Here is a 26916-nt window from a genome sequence, read left to right on the forward strand (position 1 = left end):
CCAAGTTTTGCTTTACAGACATGGCTTGAAGAAGAACACGTCTATAGATTGACCTTTGGTCACTTAAAGGCAGGCAAAAGCCAATCATTGCCCTGAGATAAAGTCCCTAACCAGCCATCATCTCCTAAACCTCAATCACTTCCACTTCTTTCTGAACTTTTAGAGTCAGGCACATAAAAAAAAGACCTATGACCCTGTTCTATACCAGTCATGCAAAGCTAAATCTGGTTTCAAGCCTTAAAAGTACTGCAGAGTCCATGTGACGACTTCAGCACAGCTGGAAAGAAACCGTATCCCTACCTATTAAGGGCTTATGGTCATAAGAGCTGATGCCAGACCATTACGAGCCCTCCAGCTACAAAATTTCATTGACGCTCAACTACACTCGGGCAACTTGTAGCTGTTGGTTTCCTCTATTGAGGTCACATGTCGTACACAAAAGCGGTAGCAGTTTTATTACTTGCATAAAGCTTGAAGAAATGCTTTAACCAAATGGCTTAAACAACTGTGGTGATGTTCAGATTTAAAGCCCTAGGGAATATCAGTAACACTTGGTATCAATCTACCAAATTCAAACCCCATGTCTGCAATTTTGTTAGATCATTTTATAATAGGTAAAGGGTATTAAACTAATTATGTTTTTTTTAAAACTGTCCAGCTACATAACCTTTATTATTTTTGGCTTAAGACTGTGTGGTACCACTTACACTATTGACAAAGGTCTATATACTGTATCTTCAAAGTCAACCTTTTTTAACATATTTGGGATGAACCCTGACTGCACCCCAGGCCTACATCAGTACCTGACTTTACTAACACCCTTGTGGCTGAATGAGCTCAAATCTACACAAGCGCATTTTCCCAGAAGAGTGGAGGTCATTCTAACAGCAAATGGGGAAGGGTATGTCGAAAACGTGAATACCAGTCTTATGGTCAGGTGTCCACAATGTTTCGTTTTAATTTTCCTTTGGTGTTGAGGTATCAGTCTTGGGGTGTTTTTAGACTTATGTTAAGGCTTTTCATTTAAAAATTCATTAATCAAATCTGAAATTTTTCTCTTTGCAAAAGTCGTTGGATGTTTATGAAAACACTGGAGAAAAATGTGATAAATTATTCAAATATCGTTTTTTATTTTTTTATAAATGCACTTGACTGGTTGCCATATCACATTTTTATTAAAATTAGGTTTCCAATAAAAAAATTGGTTTACCATCAAATCTGTGCAATTTCTCAGCTAGATAGTAAGGCAGGAAATTTGGGAGAAAAATGAAGGTAAAAATTAAAAAGTAAAATTGGAATTTATGAAATTGTACATCTGTTCCGGTATCTTTTGAGATTTTGGATTTGTTGGGGCTATAACTGGACCTCAGTCTTTGCTCTATACAGTTGTTTATTTCCTAGCCGTTTTATTTTGTGTCATTTTTCCACTTCTGTTTTATACTGCCATTTTATTTCCTCACAGACACCATGCTGAAGCACCTGCAGTCTGTGGACGCTGCAAAAAGCTTCTCAGAGTTCCGACAGGAGGCCAGCATGTTACACACCCTGCAGCACCCCTGCATTGTAGCCCTGCTGGGCATCAGCATCTACCCGCTATGTTTTGCTTTACAACTGGCGCCACTTGGGAGCCTCAACACCGTGCTGGAGGAACGCAGCAAAGGTGAGACAGGCGCACACACACCACAGAATTATGACTGGACCACAACATGCTGTTTTTACAAGCAGTGGTTATAATGTGCTCACCTCGTGGCAGAATTACGATAACTAAGAGGTGATGACTTGTTTTACAAGGGACCTGTATAGAAGTTTACCCAGTTGGGACATATTTTGTAGAAGCAATTCAGAGCCAACTATGCACTAACAGAGACTAAATTTGGTCATGGTCGTTTTTAACATCACACACTTTTCAAATTGACTGTTCCAAGATTTTTTTGTTTCATTTTATTTAGAATTATTGTATATGTAACATGACACAAATCCACTACTAATTATTTCATTCTGCAGATTTCTTTGCAGATTACAGTTTGGTTATTGTTTATTCTCTTTCTTTTTAACTTACTTTACTTGTTTTTCGACAGGTTTTATTGAGGGATTTATGGATTTTATAAATCTCCTTTTTTTTTTGTCCAATCTCTTCCACAAAGGGCCGGTATGGCTGCAGGTTTTCATTCTTACCAGTCAAGGGCCGCACCCGATAGTCGTTGAAAATGTTAATCATTAGATTTAACCAGGTAGAATTTTTTGTGGACTTGAAAACCTGCACCAACACCGGCCCTTTCTTTAAGAGATCAGACACCCCTAGTCTAGACTGACCGTCTCAGCCTGCTGTTATCAGGGCTATTTTTAAATAATAGCAAAAAGAAAATAAAAAGAATAATTCTGTAATGGACAGACATACCATCCTTCCACCATGACACTGACCAGGCTGTCACAATGAAAGTGATATGACTTGAGGCTGTGCTTCCCTTACATGAGGCATAATATCACTTTGCACAATAACACAATGCATTTATTTCTAGTTAGTTTTTTATAGAGCTGTTAATTCCTTACCGGAAGCTCATGCATTGGTTTTTGTCCACAGGCTCCTTATTCATTCCCCTAGGCCACATGCTGACCTTCAAAGCTGCCTATCAGGTTGCTGCAGGATTGGCCTACCTTCACAGGAAGAACATAATCTTCTGTGATCTGAAGTCAGACAACATCCTCGTCTGGTCGCTGCAGGTGGAGGACTCGGTCAACGTCAAGCTGTCCGACTATGGCATATCCCGACAGTCTTTTCACGAGGGAGCTCTGGGGGTGGAGGGCACACCGGGCTACCAGGCTCCTGAAATCCGCCCTGGCATCGTCTATGACGAGAAGGTACACAGTCTTAAATGCCACATGCAGGTCTATTCTTTTAAGCAAATTAACACATTTTTCATTTATTTGAGTGTAACAACAAAGTATACATTTTCAAGCATGATAGGAGAAAAGAGGAAACGTATTCAGGTCATTGGATATATTTCAGGTATCTGACAGAAATATAAAGCTGTTCGCAACATTCAGTGACACAATGTCATAACGTTGTCACATCAAAGTTTGTTGGTCTTTGGTTATGACTCCTCCTGGGTTCTCTGGTTTCTATTAAACTTTCAAAAAAATCAAAATTGCCCCGCAGGTGCCCTCTGTGCACAACAGACTCGTGAAACACGAAACTCAGCTCATGAATACATGTGCTCGGCAATATCCGGTCTATGTTATGTGAAGTTATGTGGTTATTCTTGTTGACAACAGAGCATGAAACAGCCACACATGTGTGTCCCCTTCAAATGGCCTGTTCATGCAGGTAATCAACTTAATATATAGTCCCCTATAACTACTTCTATGTGTTACCATGAGGTTAAACTTCCTTAAATCACGGTGTTAAGATAAGATATACCTTATTCGTCCCACAGTAGGGAAATTTCTGTGTGCAAATATATAATAAAAAAAAAAGTCAAAACACAATACAGTATATAGACAACACAATGTATAAATACAAAAGAAGAAAAAGAGACCACGAATAAGTATTTACGCAATCAAACATATTGCACGGTTTTAAATTATTGTTATTGCATTCACACAGTTAAACAGTAATAACAGTGTATATTTTGGTGACTGGTTCACTGGAAGCAGCTCTGATTGTAAAGTCTAATAGCAGCAGGGAGAAAAGACTTTCTGTATCGCTTCTTTAGACTTAGGATGTAACAATCTGTCACTGAAGAAGCTGCTCAGAGATGAAACTGTTTCATACAGAGGGTGAGAGTCGTTCTCCAGTAATGATGATAGTTTAGCTACCATGCTCCTGTAGTGTCCAGGGGAATCCCCAGGACTGAGCTAGCCTTCCTGATCAGCTTGTCCAGTCTCTTCCTGTCTGCAGTAGAGATGCTTCTGCACCAGCAGACCACACCATAGAAGATGGCTGAGGTCACCACAGAGTCAAAAAGGTCTTCAGTAGCTCTCCCTGCACTCCAAAAGACCTTAGTCTCCTCAGCAGAAACAGTGAGCTGAGGTTGTGATCGAATGTGAGGTTACAGATCGAATGCATGTTTAAGCTTATATGTCCATCCCTGTGACCTTGATTTTAAAAGTTTAAATAAAAACTATAATCAGAAGAATGTGTTATAACTGCCATTACAACTAGCAAATCTTTAGAGTAACCAAACCCCCTGCCTTTTTGTTATGCCGAAGCATACTTTTTGAGAGATACGAGCTGACCTTGAATCATTCCAACAGTCGTGATTCATCTGAGCCAAAATGAATAAATAAATAAATTGATAGGAAACAGTAGCTGAAGTCATTTCTATGATGACTTCATCCTCATGATCATGCATGCCACGTTTTCTGACAGAACCACAAACCTCACCCAGGCTCTCACTGGCCAAACCTGGTGACTTCATCATACATAGGAAACCTAAGATGGTCTCATAATTTTCAGCCTGTAATTTCCTATGGCTTTCAGGCATTTTTGCCATTAAAGACATGGAAGCACCGAAGGACTCCACTAATGCCGTAGTTTTGTTTTTATAGCCTGCTTACACAGGTTTACATTTGGTCAAAATGTGTATTGATTTAATCCTATAAAATCCAGTGTTATTGGTGTTATGGGAAAGAATTAATGCTTTGATCCGATCTAATTTTCAATCAGTACCTACCTGTTTCTATAACTGAAGCACATTGGTGCCATGTGTTTGAGAGCTGTGGAACTGACTTCATGGGGGAATCGGTGTGTTTCTTGATAACTGAGTACATTTAACCAATTTGTGGCTTGGGGTATGCTGGTGAATTTCCAAGTCTTGTTTACATTACATAAATACTTCCCGATTAACCTGAGGCAAAAAGGGTCAAAAATACAAAAATTCATGTATTTCTTGCGGCCACACTTTAGAGGTGGTCAAGTCTATTGGTCATTCACAGTTATCCAATTGGCTAGTAGTATATTTCTACTTATCACCAGTCCTCTCCAACTTATCCAACAGCGAGATGTGAAATAGCTGCAACTCCCTGTTGTCTTTTCCACAAAACAAATCTCAATTTCAGATGTTTGTTTAGCATCAGTTGGTTCATTAATTTCTCAGTGCCGTGGTTTATGCTTCTCTTTGCTAAATCCCACCACCTGCTGCCGGCTATTGCTTGGAGCTATATTTAGCAGCCAGTGTAATTAGCATACATGAATGCTAGACAACATTTTCAGATTGAATATGAAGATATTTAATAATAGTGACCAAACTGAGCCAACTCAGTACAGTGCATCACAATATACTGTTGTATAACAGATGGTAGCAGGTTTTCCAGAATGTCTGTATGTGTGTTGAGAGAACAGTACAGATAGTAAAGTAAAATATAGGCTAAGTTTTTTTTTTTTTTTTTTAGATTTTAAGTAAAAAAAAAGATTGATGGAGTTATATTGTTATATAAACTGTTATATAACAGATGGCAGCTAGTAAAGAGAAATACAAGCAAATAATTTTTTTAGATTTTGAAGGCAAAAACTAAAAACATTACAAGTAAAAGGGTGAAGAATAAATAAAATCACCCTTCTAAGGGATTAATTTGCTTGCTATTTTTCCATGTTTTTTTTTTATAATTGAATTAAAAATTCAGCATTTTAAAAGCATCTTGCTAAATAGGCTTCTTGTTAAAACCATGTTGGATTTCAATACTGAAAGGTCTATGGACAGTTGGTTTTACTACTGCAAAATGTAAAAATCTAAATGTTTATTAAAATACATAGAATACAATTTTAATAAAGGATTTGACACAATGGCATTTTTAAGTGTCTTTGACTTTGGATGGCACTGTTATATGTATATTATATGTATCTTTCTAAAACTTTAATACTTTTAATAATATAATTAATTAATTAAATAAATTCAGTTTATTTAAGCCTGTGGGGAGTGTATCTTATAGTTTTCTTATAGTACATATAAGTGGTGGACGAAGTTCAGGAAGCAGGCACTTGAGTAAAAGTAGAGCTACACTAGGTAAAATATTACACAAGTAAAAGTAAAAGTGCTCACATGAGTTAAAGTACAAAAGTATTTGCCTTCAAATGTACTCAAGTATCCAAAGTACTATTATTTATTATGGCTATAATGTTCCTATTATAATTTTTATCGACTGTTGATTAATTAACTTTGGTTTAGTTTATGTCAAAAGTCTCTGTTACTCCTAGCACACCAATCTATTAATAAAAATTATATTTATGAGTGAAACACTGATTGATATCTAATACATTATCCTGATCCCTAAACCTTCTATTTTCACAAAAAAAACGTGCAAATGAGGCTACGGGTGTTGTGGCAAGTTAGTCAGGCGTTTCTTCCTTCATTTATTCTTCTCAAAATGTTCTGCTTGATGTTGAACTGACGCTGAACTGTATGTTGTTGCTAGCAGTCGCAGTTAGTTTCAGCTTTAAAAAGGTGCTTCAGCTACAGTCACTGGATGAATAAGACATATTTTCAGAGCAGTCCACAAATTTTGATGCATTTCTGAGAGCTACATTTCATGTAGAAATTTCACCCTAAGTGCATTTATCGCAAATCATTGTACAAAATTGATCAAGCTCTCAGAACCAAGAACAATACAACTACTTGTCTAATTGCAGCCACTAGCTCCAGACAAAATTTATAGATTTATGTCTTTTAAATGAGCTTTTAAAGCTGCACTGAATATTCAACTGAAAACTTTCAGAAAATAAAGTAAAGAAAGAGGGTAATGTTATATATCTGTTTGGGGACCACCGGTATAGAAATATCTGGCAGTTTGAGCTTGTGGAGGCATTTAACTCTTTGTTTTTTTAAATAACGAAAAATCCTCCTAAAAACTTCAGTTTCGAAGATTGGGGTCAGTGTTTAGGTTCAACATAGCACAAATTAGCTGCATTAAATCTAAAATAAATATATAGCATAGTAAGCGATAGCTATTTTGATGGCGTCTGTCTTGATTCCTTGCAGTGACAAATAATAATAATAGAAGTACTGAATAGATGAGACTGGGATCTGTTCAGGAAGTGAAGCAGTGTTAATACTCACTCAGCTTATTCAGCTCTTCTTATAGGCTTCTGTTAATGAGGAATGCTGATGCTCAACCCTGAGTTCAGCATGTACAGCCTCAAGATTTTGGGCTTTAAATCTTTCTCATCCTGTCAGTGTGCTTTAAAACCCCTCAAAGGAAAGATAGAAATCTGTTTGAGCAGCAGTGTCGATAAAACCTGAGATTTTGGCCTCTTATCTTTTGACTTCAGCAGAGATTTCTTAAAGATCTCCCTAAGTTTATGTTAAGATGCAGTTTCTGAGTTAAGAGGAGGGTCATGTTGATTCTTTTCCTAAAATAATGCATGTTTTGTTCTTTTATGCCAAAGTGATTTGCTAATAACAATTTTTGCCAAAAAAAAAACAAGTCCTTTGCCAAAAGATTTAATTACTTTTTAAAACTATTGAATAATTTTTTATATATTTTAGTAATGTAAGAGCTTATGATCAATAAGAATTGAGAATTCACCAGCACTGCTGTATAATGACCGGTATTACACTGGGAAGACGAAGTAGAAAAATGCAATGGTTAAATGAGTGTAAAGGGCTGTACACACCAAAGCTCCAAACCCTGATTTCCCCCATGCAGTGTCATATTAGCAAGATGTGCAATGCTAGAATTTTGTTAAAGTCACATGATTTCAGGGAATAAAGTAGCTGATTCCATTTACAGCATAATCACTGACCAATCCAATACTGCATGATAAGGAGTTATGGGTTTAATTATTATTCAATTGCATAATTTGTTTTGCTCTCCATGTTTCTTCTGTCCAATTCCCTAAATACATTACTGTATGCTGTGATTAACATGACTAATTTCATACGCTTACAAAGTTACAAAAGTTTGTGGACACATGACCATAAGATTTGTATGTGTTTCTTTGGATATTCCATTCCACAATTAGTCCCCATTTGCTGTTATATAACCCTTCACTTTTCTGGGAAGTTCCTTTAGATTTTGGAGTGTGGAGATTTGTGCTCATTCAGCCACAAGAGCATTAGTAAAGTCAAGTACTGGTGTGGGGTGAGGAGGCCTGGGGGTGCATCAGTGTTCCAGTTCATCCTAGTGGTGTTTAATAAGGTTGAGGTCAAAGCTTTTTTGCAGCCCACTTAAAATCTTTCACTCCAACATATGTAAACCATATCTTCATATAGTTGGGCTTTGTGCCCAGGGGCATTGTCATGCTAGAACAAGTTTGAGCCTCCAAGTTCAAGTAAAGGGAAACTTCATACGGAAAATCATGGTTTAACTGCATATTTTAATTTTTTTATTTAATTTTTTTTTCTGCTGCATTTTTTCTATTTCTGTCATTTATAGGAATAAATGTATTAGATTTAACTTTCTAAATCTGTTTATTTCTGTAGAGCTGCTTTGTGACAATACAAATATAAAAAAGGAAAAAATAATTATAGTTAGTTATTTATTCAGTTGTATAGTAAGGAATACCAAATTATACATTTTGCAGTTTATAGTAAATCAAGACTTTGCTACAGCCCTGATTTTAATCCCTCTGAAAGACCTATAAACCCGTCTTAATGGGGAAGTCATAATACAGCAGTGTTTCAGGCTGTATAATTTTAATTTAGAAGTCTATTTGTCTGAACATTGCTAGAAGAGATTCATTTAAAGTCATGTTCCCCCAATAAAAAGAAGAGTTAAACGATTGCAGTTTATCGGATTGTAATAATTTGAGAGGAAATAAATACAAATAGCAGGTAAAGATGATTTGTTTGTTTGTTCGTTTCAAATGTACAAAAAGAACTGGATCAACAATGCACTGCAATTGAACCTATGTAAACATGGACATTTTTAAAACACCTAAAATTAGCCACATTAAGTATTTTTGAAAAGTATTCTCAGTAGTTAAATGAGTCTGTTTGTAATTAAACAATTGAATATGTTTCTCAGGTTTTAGGCACTGTGAGAGGCTGCTGTGCTCAAGCAAATGGAATGTAGTGCACTTCCTTATATGACATTTGTCCAGACGAGTCCCTGCCTCTGGCGCACTTCCTTCATTTCTTAAATACTTACCAAATGATGTCAGTCTACGCTACTGTAATTTTAGCAGCGTGGGGAAACCATGGCTGTTTTTCCAATTTGGCGAGGCCTGTCCTTTCTAAAATCACACAGTAATCTTTTTTTAGCCAAGTTTTCGGTTCATTCTTAGATATTGCTTAATGTTGATAACGGAATCCAGATATGACTTGGTTCCATTCTGTCCGGGTTTTGTTGTAAAACAGAGGAACAGGAGCCAAATATAAAACCCAGGAATGTTACAGAATAGACACCATGCCAGCTCTTTCCTTCTTTTTTCTCCTGTAAATTTTCCCACATGTCAAGCTCCATAAAGCAATTACTGTACGTTTAATGACTTATATATGCTAATAAAGCTTTCTTGCCCCTTGTGTCTCTGTCTTCCTCTTTCTTTGTGTCCCAGGTGGACATGTTCTCTTATGGGATGGTCCTATACGAGCTGTTGTCTGGACGCCGGCCATCGTTGGGTCATCACCAGCTGCAGATAGCGAAGAAACTCTCCAAGGGTGTACGGCCTGTTCTGGGAATCCCAGAGGAAGTGCAATTCTATTGCCTCCAGGCATTGATGCAGGAATGCTGGGAAACCAAACCAGAGAAGGTATAAAATGGATGTATTTCAGTGTCTCCAAAATGCAATTCTACATAAGGCATTAGATAAATTAATATCGTATAGTGAATGGCTCAGAGTCGAATACTAATGAGTATTTTTGCTGAGGATTTTCTCTTTAAGTTGCATTGCGTAATTGAATTTGGCCTGAAAGTGTGTACCATATTTTCAGAACAAGCTGCTCTAGACAACAAGACGCACCCCCTGAGGGTTCTGTTTTTGTCGAAAAAAAAAATCTATATAAATATCACATTGTTAAATATTTAATTGGCTGTTTTATGTGTGTGCTGCTTCCAAAAGGTCCTCACCACCCCCTATTAAAATAGTTTCACATTTTTCCTATTTGAGTTACCCTACTTCAGATCTCATATTATATTCTTCAATGAGGCTTCAGCTCTAGTCTTAAATTAAAATGTATCTTTCAGACCTAAAAATATTTATAATAAACTGAATAGCTGTGCTTTCAATAAGGATCTTTATAAACACAATGCTGATATGCTTTATTAATATAGTTTAATAAAAGAAAGTTGATTATTTTCTTGTCATAATATGCGTATATGATGTTTCTTTTATAACTGTTAAATAAATACCCCCTTACATCATCGAGAGAAATCAACACTTTTATTTGTTAACAGATTTTCGTTTTTTTATTCGATTAGACAATGTGAATGGATTTGCCTTGCAGCAGAGCTAAGATGAAACTGATCAATGCTGCTATAGAAAATGAATCAACAGCACATGACCAGTCAGTGCAATTGTAACTAACAATTATCTTATTTATACAACTGAGCAGTTAAGAGTTTAGGGCCTTGCTCAGGGGCCCAAGAGTTGCAGCTTAGTTGTGTGGGATTTGAACTTACAACCTTTCAATCAGAGGTCCAGCATTTTAACCACTGAGTTACCACTTCCCTTCAGTTCATAATTGAGTATTGCTGTGGTATGTTAATTTTATATATAGGACTCAGTTAGCAGTGCACTAATAATTGTGTATGTTTCTTGAACCTGTTGTAATATAAACGCTACTGTGAAACTTCCTAGTTTAGAATTTTTTTTTTGGTCTCTACCTGTGGACTGTAAAAAAATAAAATAAGTGCAATTATGTTTAAGTAACTGTTGCAGTCTAATGGCTGTGTGTGGGTGTGTGTTTGTGTAGCGTCCTCTAGCCATGCCTATCCTAAGACAGATGCAGGAGCCGAGTTTTGCCTGTCTGAGGTACCTGTTGCCCTGCGAGCAGCAAAGCCAGCTCTTCCTCTCCTCGCTTCAGGGCTACAGCGCCGTCTTCTGGGACGGAGAAAAGGACAACAGGTGTGTGTGGGAGTGTGTGTGGGCAGGCAAGCCTTTGGAAACTAGTTTCCATTTTCAGTCCTGCTCTATGGGCTCATATGAAAATGAGGATTTTCTTTTTTGTAGTAACAGCACGTGTTCAAGTACTGCACTTAATATTATCTATCATTTCAGTGGGACTTTTCACTTAACATTAAGTATTTGGGATAACTCTAGGGTTTTGTGTATTTGTTTTTGGAAATTTTCTTCAAGCTCGCCCCCACCATCAGGCATCTCTCATTACATGGCAGCTATCAACCTTCTAGAACACAACAGCAACCAACCAGGGAGGATGAAGGCTATTAAATGCTGCCTCCTGGGCACATGAAGCCTTCTGACCGCATTTTCGAACTGCTGCCCGTGCAATGTCATGCTCTCTTGTTTAGCTAGTGATTAATAGGTAGTAGAGAAAGTATGCTTTCACTCCCTCCAAGAGAGCACGGCCAGTTTTGCTTTCTTGGAATCTTGGCCATGGATGCCTGTGGAATTACCAGGATTTAAGCGATGAGGTGAAATACACTACTAGTCAAACTTTGGACACACCTGCTCCTGCTAGTTCCTGCGGTGAGCGTTCTGATCAACAGTTAATTCTTGATAATTTCATTATGTAAATGTAATTATCAAGAATTAACTGTTGGTCAGAACGCTCACCGAGTTTGTTTTATAAACAACTCCACAGCGATGTGATAATATCTCGCAGGAGACAGCCTGAAATATAGCCTGTGTGCTGTTTGCATAAACTGGAGGGCAGAAATGCACGACACTGCAGGCATCTGATGTAAAAGAACTCCGATTAACTTGGAAGCGTTTTAGATTGGCGCCTCTGGGGTTTGGTGTAAAATGGGTTTAATTGAAGTAATGGCCCAGGCTAATGAATTTTTAGCTTTTTTTTTTAAATAGAACTTCATTATAACAGACCCTGGGACCATGTCTGTGTCTCAGGTAACCTAGCAAATTTTACAACCCATGCCATGACCTGTGATGAGATATTAACTGTGAAAAATGAATGAAATTTCAATTGAAATACTGTATTTAATTAACGTAAATATTTTTCCTGCTCACTTCAAAGTTAATCAACTTTTCAAAGCGCTGCCTTGTAGAGTAAGCACTCTTCAGTTAGTCCATACATTTGCTCTCTTCCTCATTAACTCCAGTTATTACCTCTTTTAAATCCCCCCACAGTCGTGATACTAAAACACCCCTATTAACCCGAGTTAATGTGAAAATATTGAGATGAACCACAAGGCCCTTAGAAATCTGTTTACGGGCGAATTCATATTCATGAGCATGCAAATGAGCTTGTTATTATGCGCGACAGGTCTCCTGTAAGATAAACGGCAGTGGTCTGAAGCTCATCACAGGAGATAGCTTCCAGGTGAGATGAGGAACGGCTGCTTTGTTTCTGGTCTCTTAGCCAGCCACCCGAGGCATCCTGACACAGTATGAATGGCCGGCTTTTATCTCGCGGCCCAGGTGTTGGCAATTACATCCACGGCTATGTCATCATGCCAAATGGAGCGGCCACGAGATGCGCTGAAAGGTGCTGTAATTCACATTCAGGGCCTGAGAAATGCAAGAAGAAAGAGAGCTTTGTTTATACTGGAACACAGCAAAACAGCAAGTCCCCTACAGAGTGCTCCACATATATCCTATATACCAAAGCATTAGTGGAAGTGCTTACTTTAATCTTATTATAGATACAGGGTCCAAAATGACCAAACAAGTTCATTGTGAATGTACCAGAAGACAATACATAAGTAAAATTTTATTCCAACAAACATTATTCAAAAAACAGAAGGGAAAAAAATTTATTCTTATACAAACAATTTGCAAGCCCAACGGTCCAAATGTCCCCCCAATCCCCACAGTATGTAGTCTTCTTAACCTATATATATATATATAAATTGATCTTTTTATATAAATTAAAATAGAACAGGAATTAAATGTCATAAAAATCTTAGAATAACATAAATGAATATAGTCACACAGGAATAGAGAAATAAATACAGATTATTAATTAGCATGATACAAGCAAACATGTTTAGTTCTTTCAAATAAATAAATAAAGAAGTAAAGAAATTTATGCACCCAAATTTTGGAACAATTAGGACATGTAAATAACGAAAATTATATATTATCTATGCATAAACATTTTTTTTTATAAACAAATAAAGTAAGTCAGGTGATACAAACTATAGTCGTATTGTTCACTCTATTCTTTTAACATGCAGACAAAAATCACAGAGTAGTTTGTTTTCTCTCCTTCTTCCTTTTCTGCTTCTGCTTCTTTGTGTGGTCGTTCAGATTACTTGTCTGCCTGGTGACTGTGAATAAAGACTAAAAGCCCAGGCATGAAATCTGTCTGTTCTCTTTTTCCCTGCTACTGATTTGTTCACCTCTACAGTAGCACATTTTCTCAGAATTATTTTTTGGCAGGCTGGAAAGAGAATGGTTTTCCCAGCATGCATCTGGTATTGATGTGACAACTTTTGATTGAAGAAACAGCATGTAGGACATGATGGCATCATTATGTGTAACAGACAACAAAACATCTCATAAGCTGAAAGCTCTGTTTAGAGTGAATGGTCACCATTGCTTTTCCTAATATATAAATCTGATCTGTTGTGACCAGTTAGTGTGGGATTTGAATGGTGTTTGACTAGATGTTTTATTTTCATGAGGACTCCAATTACTTTAGTTTGAGTATTTGTTTTAAGTAGTAACATTTTCAGTTAAACAGACTCTAGTTAAATTGTACATGGAAATGAGTGGAAAATTCCTACTTCATACTACACACCAGCCACCTACTCGAGGTGGAATTATCTCCTTTGCCTTATTAAAGGTGACAGTAAATTGTGATCAGAAGTGATAAAATTACAGAACAGAGCCAGAGACTGTAATCTTTCCATATGAGAAGAGGTTTTCTCATTCAAGTTTTGTTTATTAGATTATATGAGGACAGGTTAACAGCAGACATCTCAATAGATCAATTATCGTCAAGATAATGTCCATTTTATTAGGAAATTGGATTTGTAATTTCAGCCGCAATAATAACGAAGAGCCAATTCCGGGTCGTGATGGAGCGACTCGTTTGGGGAATTGAGCCATAAGAAGGAGCAAATCGCAGTACAGCGAGATTAATGACTTCAGACGTATAGCTATATTATTTTAGAAATGGCTTAATGATTTGCGTAAATCAACAAAGTGTGTTTTCGTCCTTTTCCCAGTCGAAGCAAAAAGCAATGCTCGCTCTGTAACAGTTTAATTTACGGTAAACCTTCAAACAGAAAAACGGCAATAAATCAGATTTGGGGCGTTTGCTTTCTCCCATCCGAGCTTGTTAGTGTTTCCGCCGTTTGTCATGTAAACACACATGGCAAATAAAATCTCTTTTTAAGCTGTGAATTGTGCGTTTCTTGACCCAACTTGTTTGTAAATTACTCATAAGCGAATTTTAGCGGTCCAGCTGAGCCCAAAGTAGTCTGAAAAGGTGTGTGTGTGTGTGCGTGTGTGTGTGTGTGTGTGTGTGTGTGTGTGTGTAACAGGAACTACACGGTGGTGAACGCAGCCAAAGGTCAGGTGGAGGTGAAGCGAATGCCATGCCCAGGATCTCGCCTTAGCTGTCAGCTGAAGATGGAGAACACCCTGTGGACCGCCACCGAGGTGGGCTTCTGGGGATTGTAGTTTATGCAGGCTGCCCTTTCCAGCATACCACTGCATGTTACCATGGAAATGCCATAAAGGTCTTTAGGATGAGACATGAGGTTCAAGTCTAGTGTATGCCCCATATTTCTTTGTATTTTATTACACACAGCAGTGTGATGCTCTTATTCTGGATTAGCAGAAACTTGGTTTGAATTTATTAATTATTATAATTATTATATGAATGTTATATTGGAAGTGCTGCCAAATGTATTGCGGAGTTAATAATCTAGTCCTTTTATTTTGGTAGAATTTTTATTTCGGAAATAATATTTATTTTGCTGTGAATTACTAATGAATACACAACAATGTCATGTATGTAAAATCAAACACACAGAGTGTCTTCTAAACTGCTTTACTGGTTAAATGTACTGGATGAGATATGCACTATATGGACAAAAAATTGGGACACCTGAGTTTTCCAGCAATATGTGGTTCTTTCTCAGTGTTAGCACAAAGTTGGAAGCAGAAAATTGTATAGGGTGTCTGTGTATCATCTGTGGAAGCTTGGAGACACAAACCTGTTCCAGCATGACAGTATCTCTAAGCACAAAGCCAGCTCCATGAAGATATGTTTTAGATGGGTTTGGAGTGGAAGATCGTATTTCTTAGATCTGCAATAGATCGCTGACCTCAAACCAATTGAACACCTTTGGGATGAATTGGAACGCTGACTGCAACCCAGGTCCCCTCACCTACTGTACATCAGTACCTGACTTTACTAACACCCATGTGGATGAATGAACATTCACACGCCACAATCTAGTGGAACATCTTTTTAGAAGCATGGAGTTTACTATAACAGCAAACGCAGACTAAATGTGGAATGGGATGTTCAAAAAGCACATGTATCTTATCATCATGTGTCCACAAACTTTTGTTCTGTGCAATTATGTTTATTTCTTTTCTGTATATGACACAGAGAAACCTATTCGTTCTTTTTCACCTAAAAAACTAGCGCTGAATTGAGCACACAGTTCTACATCTGCATCACATGAATCTGTCCTTTGACCTTAAACCATACATCTATTTTCAGGTTTGAGTTAAAGTTTAATTTATCACTAGCTTTTTTGTTATTAATTTCTCCATAAAAAGCATTTATTTACTTTAGTCAGCTGTGTCACCATAGCCGAAGGTCGCGCCTATGTCGTCTGTTGTGCAGATGTCCTTTCAACAAAAAGACACAATTTTCAGTTTGAAAATGGTGTTTAATGTGATATAAACTCTACTTTAGCTTAGACCTAGTTTTGTATTACAAGTGTCCAGGCCACGTGGCTGATTCTGTTCTTGCATAGCTATTTGTTTGTTCTTTTTCCTTAGCCCGCAGTGCAGCCATGGCGAACGACGCAGATAACTCACCTTGCTTTTTGTGTGCTTGTTTTCAGGAGCAGGAAGTTTTTATCTACAGCCTGAAAGAGATGTGTCCCCTGAGTCACCCGCAGAAACTCCTCTCTTGTCCGGCCGTGGTCACCTGCCTCACGCTGCTGCCAGCCAGGTCAGAGGTCAGTATGAAGCCGGTTCACACACTCGCCAGTTCTCTGGCTGGGCTTCTTTCAGATGTCCAAAGACAAAATAAAAAGAAATTGTTGCCTGTCAGTTTAGTCTTTATAGGCAGCAGCTGTTTTGGACCTTAATTTCTACCTGATAATTATAAGGTAAGTTCAAAACTCAACCAGACTATCAACCTAAGCTGCTCATCTTTACACCTGGATTGGGTTCTGCTATTCTACTCAATTATAAGGTACTCTGTATGGAGTTGGTTAGTCAGTTAGATGTTTAAACAACCAAGATATATTGCTAACTCAGAGAAAATCTATTTTTATTTAATTTTTTATATTTTTTTTATTTTTCACTTTTTACAAGAGTGGACTGCCAAGACTGCAGAAAAAGTAAATATATATATCTCTTTTAATATATATATATATATATATATATATATATATATATATATATATATATATATATATATATATATATATATATATATATTAAAAGAGAGAGAGAGAGAGAGAGAGAGAGAGAGAGAGATCAAACCAGATGGGAATGATGAGTGGAAACAACGTATAGTTATTAAGTCTATAAAAAAAAAATGTTTATAGCTTTTTTAAATTATGTTTATAAAATGTGAATCAATTGAAAGAAATGTAAAAAAAAAATATATATATATATATATATATATATATATATATATATATATATATATATATATATATATATATATATATATATTGCTGGATTTTCATTAGTGTAATGTATAAACTAATCTACATTTCTATTTGAATTGTAGTATGTTAAAGTCTCAATATTTCACACATTTATTGTTATTATAATGATTATATAAGCTGGCCAGTGTTTGCATTTGCTGCTTTCCTGCAACCACATCCTTTGTGCAAATGAGCTGCTAGCCAACTTTACCCCATACCACTCCCAGTCTTTACGATGAAGGGCCTTTCCACTGCCCAACACAGAGGCTTTTCCACCTTTCTCCTCCTCTTGTTTGAAGTGTCCAGTGTGCAGGTGTTAGTGCTTCAGCTTTTCGAGGCAGATGGTCCTCTTAACAGGCAACAATGACAGAGCTGCTCTTCATCCCTCTCCAAACACACACTTAGACTCCTCTTGTACACTTTGATGTGGCCTACACCTATGTTTTTGAAGCGCTCGGGGTCAATGGCGAGCACTTTGTGCCTTTAGGGCGGCATTAGGGACTTGAGCTAAACCACATTTCGAAAATAACACACTAAAATAAAATGGCAACAATGCTCTAGGTTCATCGAGGATAATCAGGCCACTGTTATTTCTTTTGATTGTTTTTTTATTTTTTATTTTTTGGTAAATAGTAGGTTAAATATGACCACATTGGCATGAATCTAAGCTTACCTATCATATATTCAAAATAATGACTGTAAATCGACCAGTAGAGAACCTGTGCTGAATGATTTATTATAAGCACACTTTATTACCATTTCAATTAATAGAGCATGATACATTCTCACACCCATAGACAGTTGCATTCCTACACACCAATATATGCAGTAAACGGTATGAAAGAGAGCAAAATATGCCTAGAAGAGCAACAAGGCCTAGAAACATTCAATATAAATGGCAAACGGTTAGGTCCTGTTTTTGTTTGCTGGATGAGAGATGTCTGAGATTATTTCAAGGGCTTTATCCTGGATATGTAACTATATAATGGAAGACATACAACCGATTTTATGACTAATTACCTTGGCAGCAGGATTTTTCAACTCTCTTAGTGTTGCTGGTGCTGTTCTTTTATTTCAGCAAGTGACTGAGCACACAAAGAGAGTTTTTCTGAAAAAAAGGGTGAAGCTCTTTAGAAGTCTAGGCAGCAGTATGGTCATTGCAAAATCACCTCTGTTCATTTCGGTACGCTGCTAATTATTTTATTAAGCTCTAGCTATGGTTAAATCTCAACCCTCTGGCAAAGGCAACCCAGTTTCTGGCTCAAATATCCGGTTTATCAGAATTTCAAAGGCTTTTAAGCTTCATTCGTTCTTAAACTATTTGGCACAATAATAGCCCCAAGGCATGAATATAGTGCTCCATATTTATTTGCTTGTGTTTGTATGCAGACATATAATGCTGCCAAACATATTAATGATATGGTTTTGGTTTCAGCTGACCACGTCAGTTGTAGTTCTATCGATGTTTAACACGTTCAGACACAGTGTTTTGTGATATGCTGATCTTGTGAAATTAGCATTTAACAGCTTTACCCAGATTAGACATTCAAATAGACAGTCCATGTAAAAAAAAAGCAGTTCTTTAAGTGTTTTTCCCCCCCACCATCCTCTTCACTGTGTGGAGAGACACTGGGCTTCTGGGCCCAATTTCGTACACATTTCTAACTCCATCAGACGTGAAAACTTTTTTGACTGCAGTGTTTTTCATGTGTGCAACCTCATATTTATACCTCAGGAATCATGACATGGTTATGACAATCCCTGGGCACAGAAAGCAAAGTGAAATATAACTTTTGTTAAAAATGTATAAAATGAAGAGATGATTAAAAGTAACTAACTTGAACTGTCTCAATGCTTGTGCAGTCTCTGCCACGGGTTTTCGCTGGCATGGCAGATGGCCTGATTGCTGTGTACACACTAGTGGATGATTTGCCATTGGAAGGCGAGGCCTACGTGTGCTCTCACACTGTGAACAAGACTTTGTTGAAGATGGAGGATTTGGACCCACGCCAAAGACCATACCCTGTAAAGTGCATCGTGCCTGTACGCTCCGGCTCTGAGGTGTGGTACACTAATGGGCCAGGTATGCTTGTGATCGACAGCCTCACACTGCAGCCGATTCGCCGCCTCGACCCTTACGTCCCACCTTCCTGCGTGGTCTCCATGGCGTCCGCTCCGAGTTTCAGAGGTGATGAGGCCATCTGGTGTCTGGATGACCACACTAACAAGCTGCTAATGTACCATGCCAATAGCTACCAGCTCTGTGCCAGTTACAGCTGTGGTGACTCGCACCCATTACGAGATGTTTTCCCTATCCAGAATCCAGCAGGAGTTACAGATGTCACTTTGGATACTAAGGTACAAACTGAGGAAGAGGAACCGGGTTCACCGGAGCTTAAACCCACACACAGTGACAATGCCATCGTGACAATAATGCACAGCAAGGATGCTGGCACACAGATCCTCAACCAGCAGGACTCAGTAGATTACTGCTCCATCAGCTCCTCAGGGTTCAGCTCAGAGCAGCTGGCAGGACTTACCAACTTAGAAGGTTCCAGCTCAGGTGCCCTCAGCTCCCTAGCCAGCTCCAGCAGCATGCCCTTCTCCACAGATTGTGAGGATTCAGACAGGGCTCAAGACGAGCAGAACTCAGAGGAGTCTTTGCCTCTAGAAAGTGCAGATCCACCACCACAGAACCGGACCATTTCCAACCTTCAGGCCCTTAATGTGGTTCCAGTTAGCGACACATTATGGATACCCAGGTACTGCAAACTTTCTATGTTTGGGTTCAGGGCTGATGGGGAGGGAAGCGAATAAATCATTTTTGTGCTGTTTTTGAAGTTATTTGTTAGTAGTTACTAAAACACAGGCCAATCACCTTTAACTCTTCAACCTTCTTTTAAACCTGTGATACACTAAAATAATAAATAACATTAATGTATACATGCCAGATTCAGACAAAATGCTGTTTTTTCACACTCTGTCTCTGGGTAATTCGATGAGAAAATATTTTTATATACAAGCAAAACATAAGGCACAAAGGAAACATTAATGGAAGATGAATACAGATAAATGCACGTGAAACAAATAATTTGTTTTTTGTTATAATTTCTATTATTTTTCAGTGCTTAGATTCTACAAGTCTCCGGAACTGCATTTAAACAGATATTCCCTTAATTGGTGTTTTGTTGGTGGGGATGGAGATTAACATGTCGCTCCAAAATTTCCCATATTGTCAAAGTCAAAGTGGTTTCAATTTAAAAAAATGTGTAAAAGGCCATAGTGTATGATTTGCATCATAGTCATACTTATCAAAGCATTCAGTGAGCTTGCATGCCCTTTATATTGGTGTGGGATCATCCTGTAAATAACTAGTCACCTCCGAATGGGGAAAGATGATCAGTATAAAGAAAACATTGCATTGATTTGCATTGTCAATGGCTTATTCTTTAGTTTGCCACCCAAATGTGGTTTGGGATAACTGATGGCACTTCTTGGTTGCAGACCAAAAGAAACTGATACTCATACTAATCAGCTGATATGTGGTCAATTATTGAAGGTGTGTCTCTTAGTCCATAGAGGGTTTTTTGGGAGTTTCGATTTTCTTTCACAAATGTCAAAGCCTGGGTACGTGTTTGAGGAAATTTCAGATGGAGTCATTGTGGATCCCTGTATAATAGGCTTTGTTCGTCCAAATTCTTATTTACTGATCAGGGATTAACGGGAAAGTATTGTTTTGGCACTGGCCCTGGGACCTGCCTGATATCAAGGGCATTTAACCGGATGCTTAAACCAACTTTAGGAATGTATTATGTCACTTGAGAAGTAATACGATATTCCTGGAAACGAAAACAGCTTCACGAGATAACGCTTCTCTGAAAACGTTCTGTCACGAAAGATTAAATCACCATCCTATGTGTGGATTGTAATGTGATGAACAAATGATGAGATAAAATCATCATTATATTCTATGTTACAGGTGTGGAGGGGACATAATGGTGATCGAGGTGCAGGAACAGTCAGGGCTGCTTCGAGGTCGTGTGATCGCTGTGCTGACTGTCCCAGAAGTACAGCAGTATGGGTGAGTGCCAATGCCGTGCCATATACAGCCTCACAATCCTGCCTAAAAGTTTTCCCTTGACGTGCGACCTCATCTGTGTCAAATAATATCTAAGAATCTTAAACCCGGCTTACATAACAGTGCAGTAAATGTACTATTTGATCACATTTATCACAGCTTGGAGGGCTGCCCAGTGATCCATGTAGCCTCCATGAGCAAAAGCAGCTGGGCCTCAGATGTGAAGATGGGAATATTCAATTTTATTCACTAACTAGAAGTTATATATTTAAAAAAATAACAAAAAAAGAAGTCCATACTTAGAGACAGTAAGGTTATAATAATGTATGTATAAGGTAAGCTTGTATTAAGGAAAAAAATTGTAATGAGCTTTCATGCTATGGTCATTTTCCCTTTAAACAATGGAATTACATCTTTGACTTTATCAGAAAATTTAACTTGTAGCGTTTGCAGTAGAGTTATGAGGCTGATGTCATTACCAGGTAAAGAATGCATTTTTTATTCCAGTTTAGCACTTACTAAGCTGCATATCTTTATTTACAGAAAAACTTTGATTTCCATGTGGCTTGAAAATCCAATTCACGTAAGAAGTTTGTGTTGGATCTATGATGATCTCAGATGTTGAGCTATTGTATAAGTTGTTCAGGAGCTCATGGTTCCACAACGTCAACTGACTGTATAAGACTGTAGAAAGGACATTACTCATATTCAAACACTCCAGTGCTCATGGTAGTTCTCTTTTCAGTGTTTTGTATGTTTTAAGATTTATAATCACATACTTGATATCACCCAAATGAGGATGGATTTCCCTTTTGAGTCAAGTTTCTCTCAAGGTTTCCATCTAAGGGAGTTTTTTCTTCCCACATTTCTCCCAGGCTTCCTAATATGTTCTCTAAATTCTTATGTTCTCTAATTCTGCTTTGAGGCCATTGTGAAAAGCACTATAGAAATAAACTTGATCTTGAGCTTGATGATTCCATTTATATCAGAGTGAATCTGCATAAAAAATAGTTTGCATTCATACTAAATTATAGTCCTATTTACTTCAAATGTGCATTTGCACCTTCTAACCTTGGGTTCTGAGGAAAAAAGCGATTGTAACGTTGGAAAAAGCGTAACACACTTCAATGAATAACAGTAGCAAGATGGCTGCTACAAGTGTTTTATTAGGGGATAAATTAATGATTTAAATTTATAATTTCATTTGTTTTAATAAAGCTGAAGGTGGTTTAGGCCGAAACTGATTGAGGATATTACTATTTTTGGTTTACTGGACAAATGAAATTCTTTTAGCATCCTTTTTAGGCTATACTGAGAGTGATGAAAAAATAAATATGTGCAATACATGTGCAAAACAATAGATCTTTGTATCTTATTGTACTTTGTAAGAACATACCAACAATAACAATACACACCGCAGTAATAGTTCATTTTGGAAGTAAGACCATAGACGCTCATGTCTATTAGCAGAACTCTCATTATACAGTAGCACAAGGACTGACCTTTAATATATATAGACAATGCTGTTACCAGACACCGATTTTTTGTCAGGTCGATAATAGCATCACAGTTTCTTTTCCAAATGTCCGAATAAGGTGTCTGAATATTCCTTTGTTCAATCAGCTGGGTTGGTTAGTGGTACACAACCCATATAATTATTTTTCACAGCACCTGTCATGACTGATCTTACCTTATTGGTTGATTAGTCTGTGCCACCCTTAGTAATTACAGGTGATGAAAACTATTTATTTGATAATTGGAGTACCTCCATTACAACTAAAGAAGCAAACATCTTTTAACCATTATTTGGGTTAAGGGAATGATTATGTACATTTAATGTTTTCATGCTTCCTTTCAAAAAAGAAATTTAAAGGCCCATATAAATAGGAAAAGGCTGTCCATAATTACAGCACTGTGAGAGGATATGATCACATAAAATACCCCCAGAAATGCCCAAAAATTGTAAAGAGCCAAACTACAGGCAATTCAGCAATGCTGTGGGCTTCTCTCATCATGGTTTAATATGTGCACTCTTGTTATACACTGCTAAGCTCATAGTCTTAACAAATACAAAAGCACAAAAGATAGAGAAAGAATGTGAACATTAATTTGGCAACTCAGTTTCAATAACACATTCTGATATTCATCAGGCTGTTATGGCTCACAGGACTGTTATAATTATACTGTGTCTCTAAAAGCTTTAACATTTGGCAAGAGAGAGAGAGAAGATAGAAATGTATTATAGAAACAAGGGTAGAAAGGCCACACACATAACCACATACACAGCTGGATCAGAGCAGACATGTCCCCAGGTCACACAGGAATTTTTGTCCAGCAAAAAAAGCAAGACTGAAGGACACCCACATGTTCAGTACAGAGTTTATACAAATTTTTAAAGAATTCAGTCTCAACATACACACATGTAGAATGGAGTAATGACATTTTCACTGGTCCCTTAAGTAATAAATGCTTGCTCACTGCAGATGACATCCAGAAACATTAGGATCTGTAGTTTTAAAAACTCAGAAGACTTTTTTTATATCCATCATAGCTTTACCCAGATAGACCAGACCTGAGTGTAAGCTTAAAACACCAATTTTTCATCCAGCAAATACATTTACCATGGACACTTGATGAAGTAGAATTGTTATGGCTCTTCCAGTCAGTTGTTCAGACAGTCTTTCCATACTGAATTTGGACTGGATCCAGATGGAACTCATGATGAGAGCTTGTACTTGTCTAGACGACATCACTCTCACCTCTGCCCTGTCAAATTGGAGTCCTGCCAGGTGCAAAGTCTAGCCAGCTGTCCCAAAAAGTGTGTACAATTCCGTGTTTTTTAATCATGTCTTTGAGCTGAACCTCTCCCAATGCTCTGAAAACATGCGGAGTCTGACTCTTCACAACGACCACAAATCTTTCCAGTCAGGTAAACTGTAAAAAGGAAGGGTAAAGACAACAGACTGTCTTTACCATTTCATTTAAAAAAAAAAAAAAAAAAACACTTTCTCTATTGGATTCTGTGTTACATTTTGGCTCTAAAAGAGTTACCCTGTGTCCTCTTATGCTAGTCAGCATAAAATTCACCTGACTAGTTTATTGTCTGGGTGGCTCCTAAACAGGCAGCCTAAACAACTTGGTAAGCTTTCCTGCGCTGTGGTGTCTCAGTATGAGCTCTGTGGCTTTGCACTCCAACTGTTGCATCTTTGACACTGTGTAGCGGTTCCTTTCTTTACCCATTTGGTTTACATTGGATGGGTGCTAGCTTGTTTGCTTTGACTAGCTAGATGCATTAAAGAACCAAGGCTCGTCTGCTATGGCTGAATGATACCATACAAAACGCCAATACACTCTGAGAAAGGATACAAAACCTTCTTTCTCCTTGTTGCCAGGGTGGTACCTTTTAAATATTTCAGTTGTTTTTTAAGTATGGATTTTTTTTTTAAGTGCATATAGTGCACTTTTTAAACACTATATGGACAAAAGTATGTGGTCAGCTATCTATTACATGATATCCTTTTTTAAAACACCCACCTCCTTCTTATGCTACTGTAAAAGCTTATATTCTTCTGGGAAGGGTTTACACTATATATTGGAATGTGGCTGTTGGGCATTTGTGCTCATTCAGCCAGAAGAACATTGTCAAGTCAGGTATTGATGGCAGATGAGAAGGCCTGGCACACGGTCAGCGTTCCAATCGATTGATCCAAGATGTTTAATAGGGCTGAGGTCAGGACTTGTCCAGATTGGCAAATCATAGCTTCATGCACCTAAATTTGTGCACATTGTCATGCTGATACAGGTTTGGACTCGGTTTTTTAGTTCTAATGAAACGGAATCTTAGAGCATATAAAGACAGTCTAGACAGCCACTTATGGGTGTGATGGTCAGATGTCCACATACTTTTGGATTATATAGTGTACTTTATAAAAGAAAGCACCTTTGCTACCAACCTGGTAGAGTTTAGCAAGTTTTTTTTTTATTTGTATCAGATTTGAAGGGCAATGCCACATCAAGGATTTTTGCTGCAAGTAATTAAAATCTCTATAAAGCAATCCAACTTAGTCACACACATCATGAGCACTTGTTCATGAGTGCATGCTTTTATTCAGAATGATTGGCAGATGGTTTAAAGGTGCAAATTGAAGATACTTCAATCTTTCTTGCTGGAAATGACCAACTTATCATATTTTCTTATAGAGAGACATATTTTAAAATGTCAGCAATGATGACAGGTGTAGAATAGTGATCTACGTGCCTGAATAACATTTAGGGTACATTTACATTCAAAACTGGCAGAAAACTTAAACTAGTTTTCTTGATGCATACCCTCTCCATTCAGCTTTAGTTCATGTTCTGCCTCATTTCTACCAACATTTGAATAGGTTAAAAAATGCTGCTCTGATTATTTCCGAAACAAAGAAAATGAATATCCAGTAAGTAATGGCCAGACTGGGCAGCCAGACTGGGTATGACTTCTAACAACTCTTTGCATCTGTGGTGAGCAGAAAAGTTTTTCCGTACCTCAACCTTAAGGCAGTTAAGAACAGGAATCTAAGATTACCATGGGCATAGGCTCACTAAAACAGGACAGTTAGAGCAATTATTTTTAGTTGTCCCATAAGATAAGCATTTTGCACCATACAACATAGTCATATTAGTTCCAATCAGTTGTGTCAGCCAGAAACCTGACTGTCATGTCCTCTGACTTTCTAGAACATAAGTATGACTGCAAGGTCATTTCTTTCTTTTGCATCAATGAACACAAGTGAAAGGTCTGTGAGAGTAACTGCCTGCTGTTCAAACACACAGGTCACCTTAGATCGTGTAGAATAGTGAATAGGGAGGTGGTTTTTCACCAGATAAAGTGCTGAAAGGACACAAGGCAGCCACATCAAGGTGCTTTTCCACTGATATGTTGCCGGTGTCAGAGCCAGTGAATATCACTCTCTTCAGTTTTGCAGTTGGCAGAGTTTTAGTTCATTCATTCTGTGCTTCGCAGGAGTGCTACTTCTTAATCCCAAACAGCACCAGTTCTCACACCGTAAAAAATATTCGGTGACATTTAGGGGATTAGTAAAATACATAATCAGGACAAGAAATGACAAGCAAGGGTGTGATCTTCCACAGCTGTTAGTAAAGTCGTGTTACGGCCCACGTGTAATTACGTGTAATGGCTCACCTTTCTTATACACTTTAAAACGTTTGCTGGAGAACGAGCTAGGATTAATGCCAACACAAAGGCAGATCTGTGTGATTTATCACTCCGTTGTCGAATTTCTTTAAAGAACGGCACACTTTGATGTACTTTGTCAAAAATAAGTTATAAGGGAGGGTGGACATACGGGTATGTCTCCTCTGCTGAATCCTTTTGAATCATTTAAAGGCATTGCTCAACCCCACACACACACACACACACACACACACACACACACACACACACACACACACACACACACACACACACACACACTAGTCAGTAGTGTGTACATCATTTTAAGATGTTTGATTTCTGTCAGCACATTATGCTTTCTTTGAGTGTTATAAAGCAGACATGTTGTGATCCAGTATAAGTTCAGGTCAATCAGTGAAGAACCAAGCCAGCAGAAAAGAGTTTAATCCTACATTATACACTCCATTGAATAGCTCATATCAGAAAGCCACGGCTCCCTAAAGGCCTGACTGATGAGATTCAGCAAATGGAACTCATTATTTCTCAACCCACAGGAAAGCCTGTTTAGGATTATTTCTTAGCTATAGAAATAATAGAAGATATTTTAATATATTAATTAAACATGACTTTCTCTCCTCATGGGAAAGATGCAGTATCAGCTTAAGCATTTAAATACAAGACTTTCAAGAGCTTAGTCCATGCTGATATTAAAATATTTAGGAAAAGTTTGCAAAGTTACTGG

The 26916-nt window shown here is 37.7% G+C and overlaps 1 protein-coding gene across 1 annotated transcript in view; it reads left to right on the top strand.

Moving 5' to 3' along the window:
• The window catches only part of lrrk1 (leucine-rich repeat kinase 1), a 101477-nt gene that overhangs the window by 70080 nt on the left and 4481 nt on the right, over positions 1-26916 (top strand). Inside the window, exons 26-33 of the mRNA XM_046857922.1 lie at positions 1463-1660; positions 2582-2859; positions 9491-9685; positions 10848-10999; positions 14563-14680; positions 16105-16221; positions 18787-19685; positions 20903-21004. Of these exons, the coding sequence (XP_046713878.1) occupies positions 1463-1660; positions 2582-2859; positions 9491-9685; positions 10848-10999; positions 14563-14680; positions 16105-16221; positions 18787-19685; positions 20903-21004 (2059 nt within the window). The remainder of the gene's footprint in view (positions 1-1462; positions 1661-2581; positions 2860-9490; positions 9686-10847; positions 11000-14562; positions 14681-16104; positions 16222-18786; positions 19686-20902; positions 21005-26916) is intronic.

The sequence above is a fragment of the Silurus meridionalis genome, chromosome 9 (assembly GCF_014805685.1).
Source record: "Silurus meridionalis isolate SWU-2019-XX chromosome 9, ASM1480568v1, whole genome shotgun sequence".
Taxonomy (NCBI): domain Eukaryota; kingdom Metazoa; phylum Chordata; class Actinopteri; order Siluriformes; family Siluridae; genus Silurus; species Silurus meridionalis.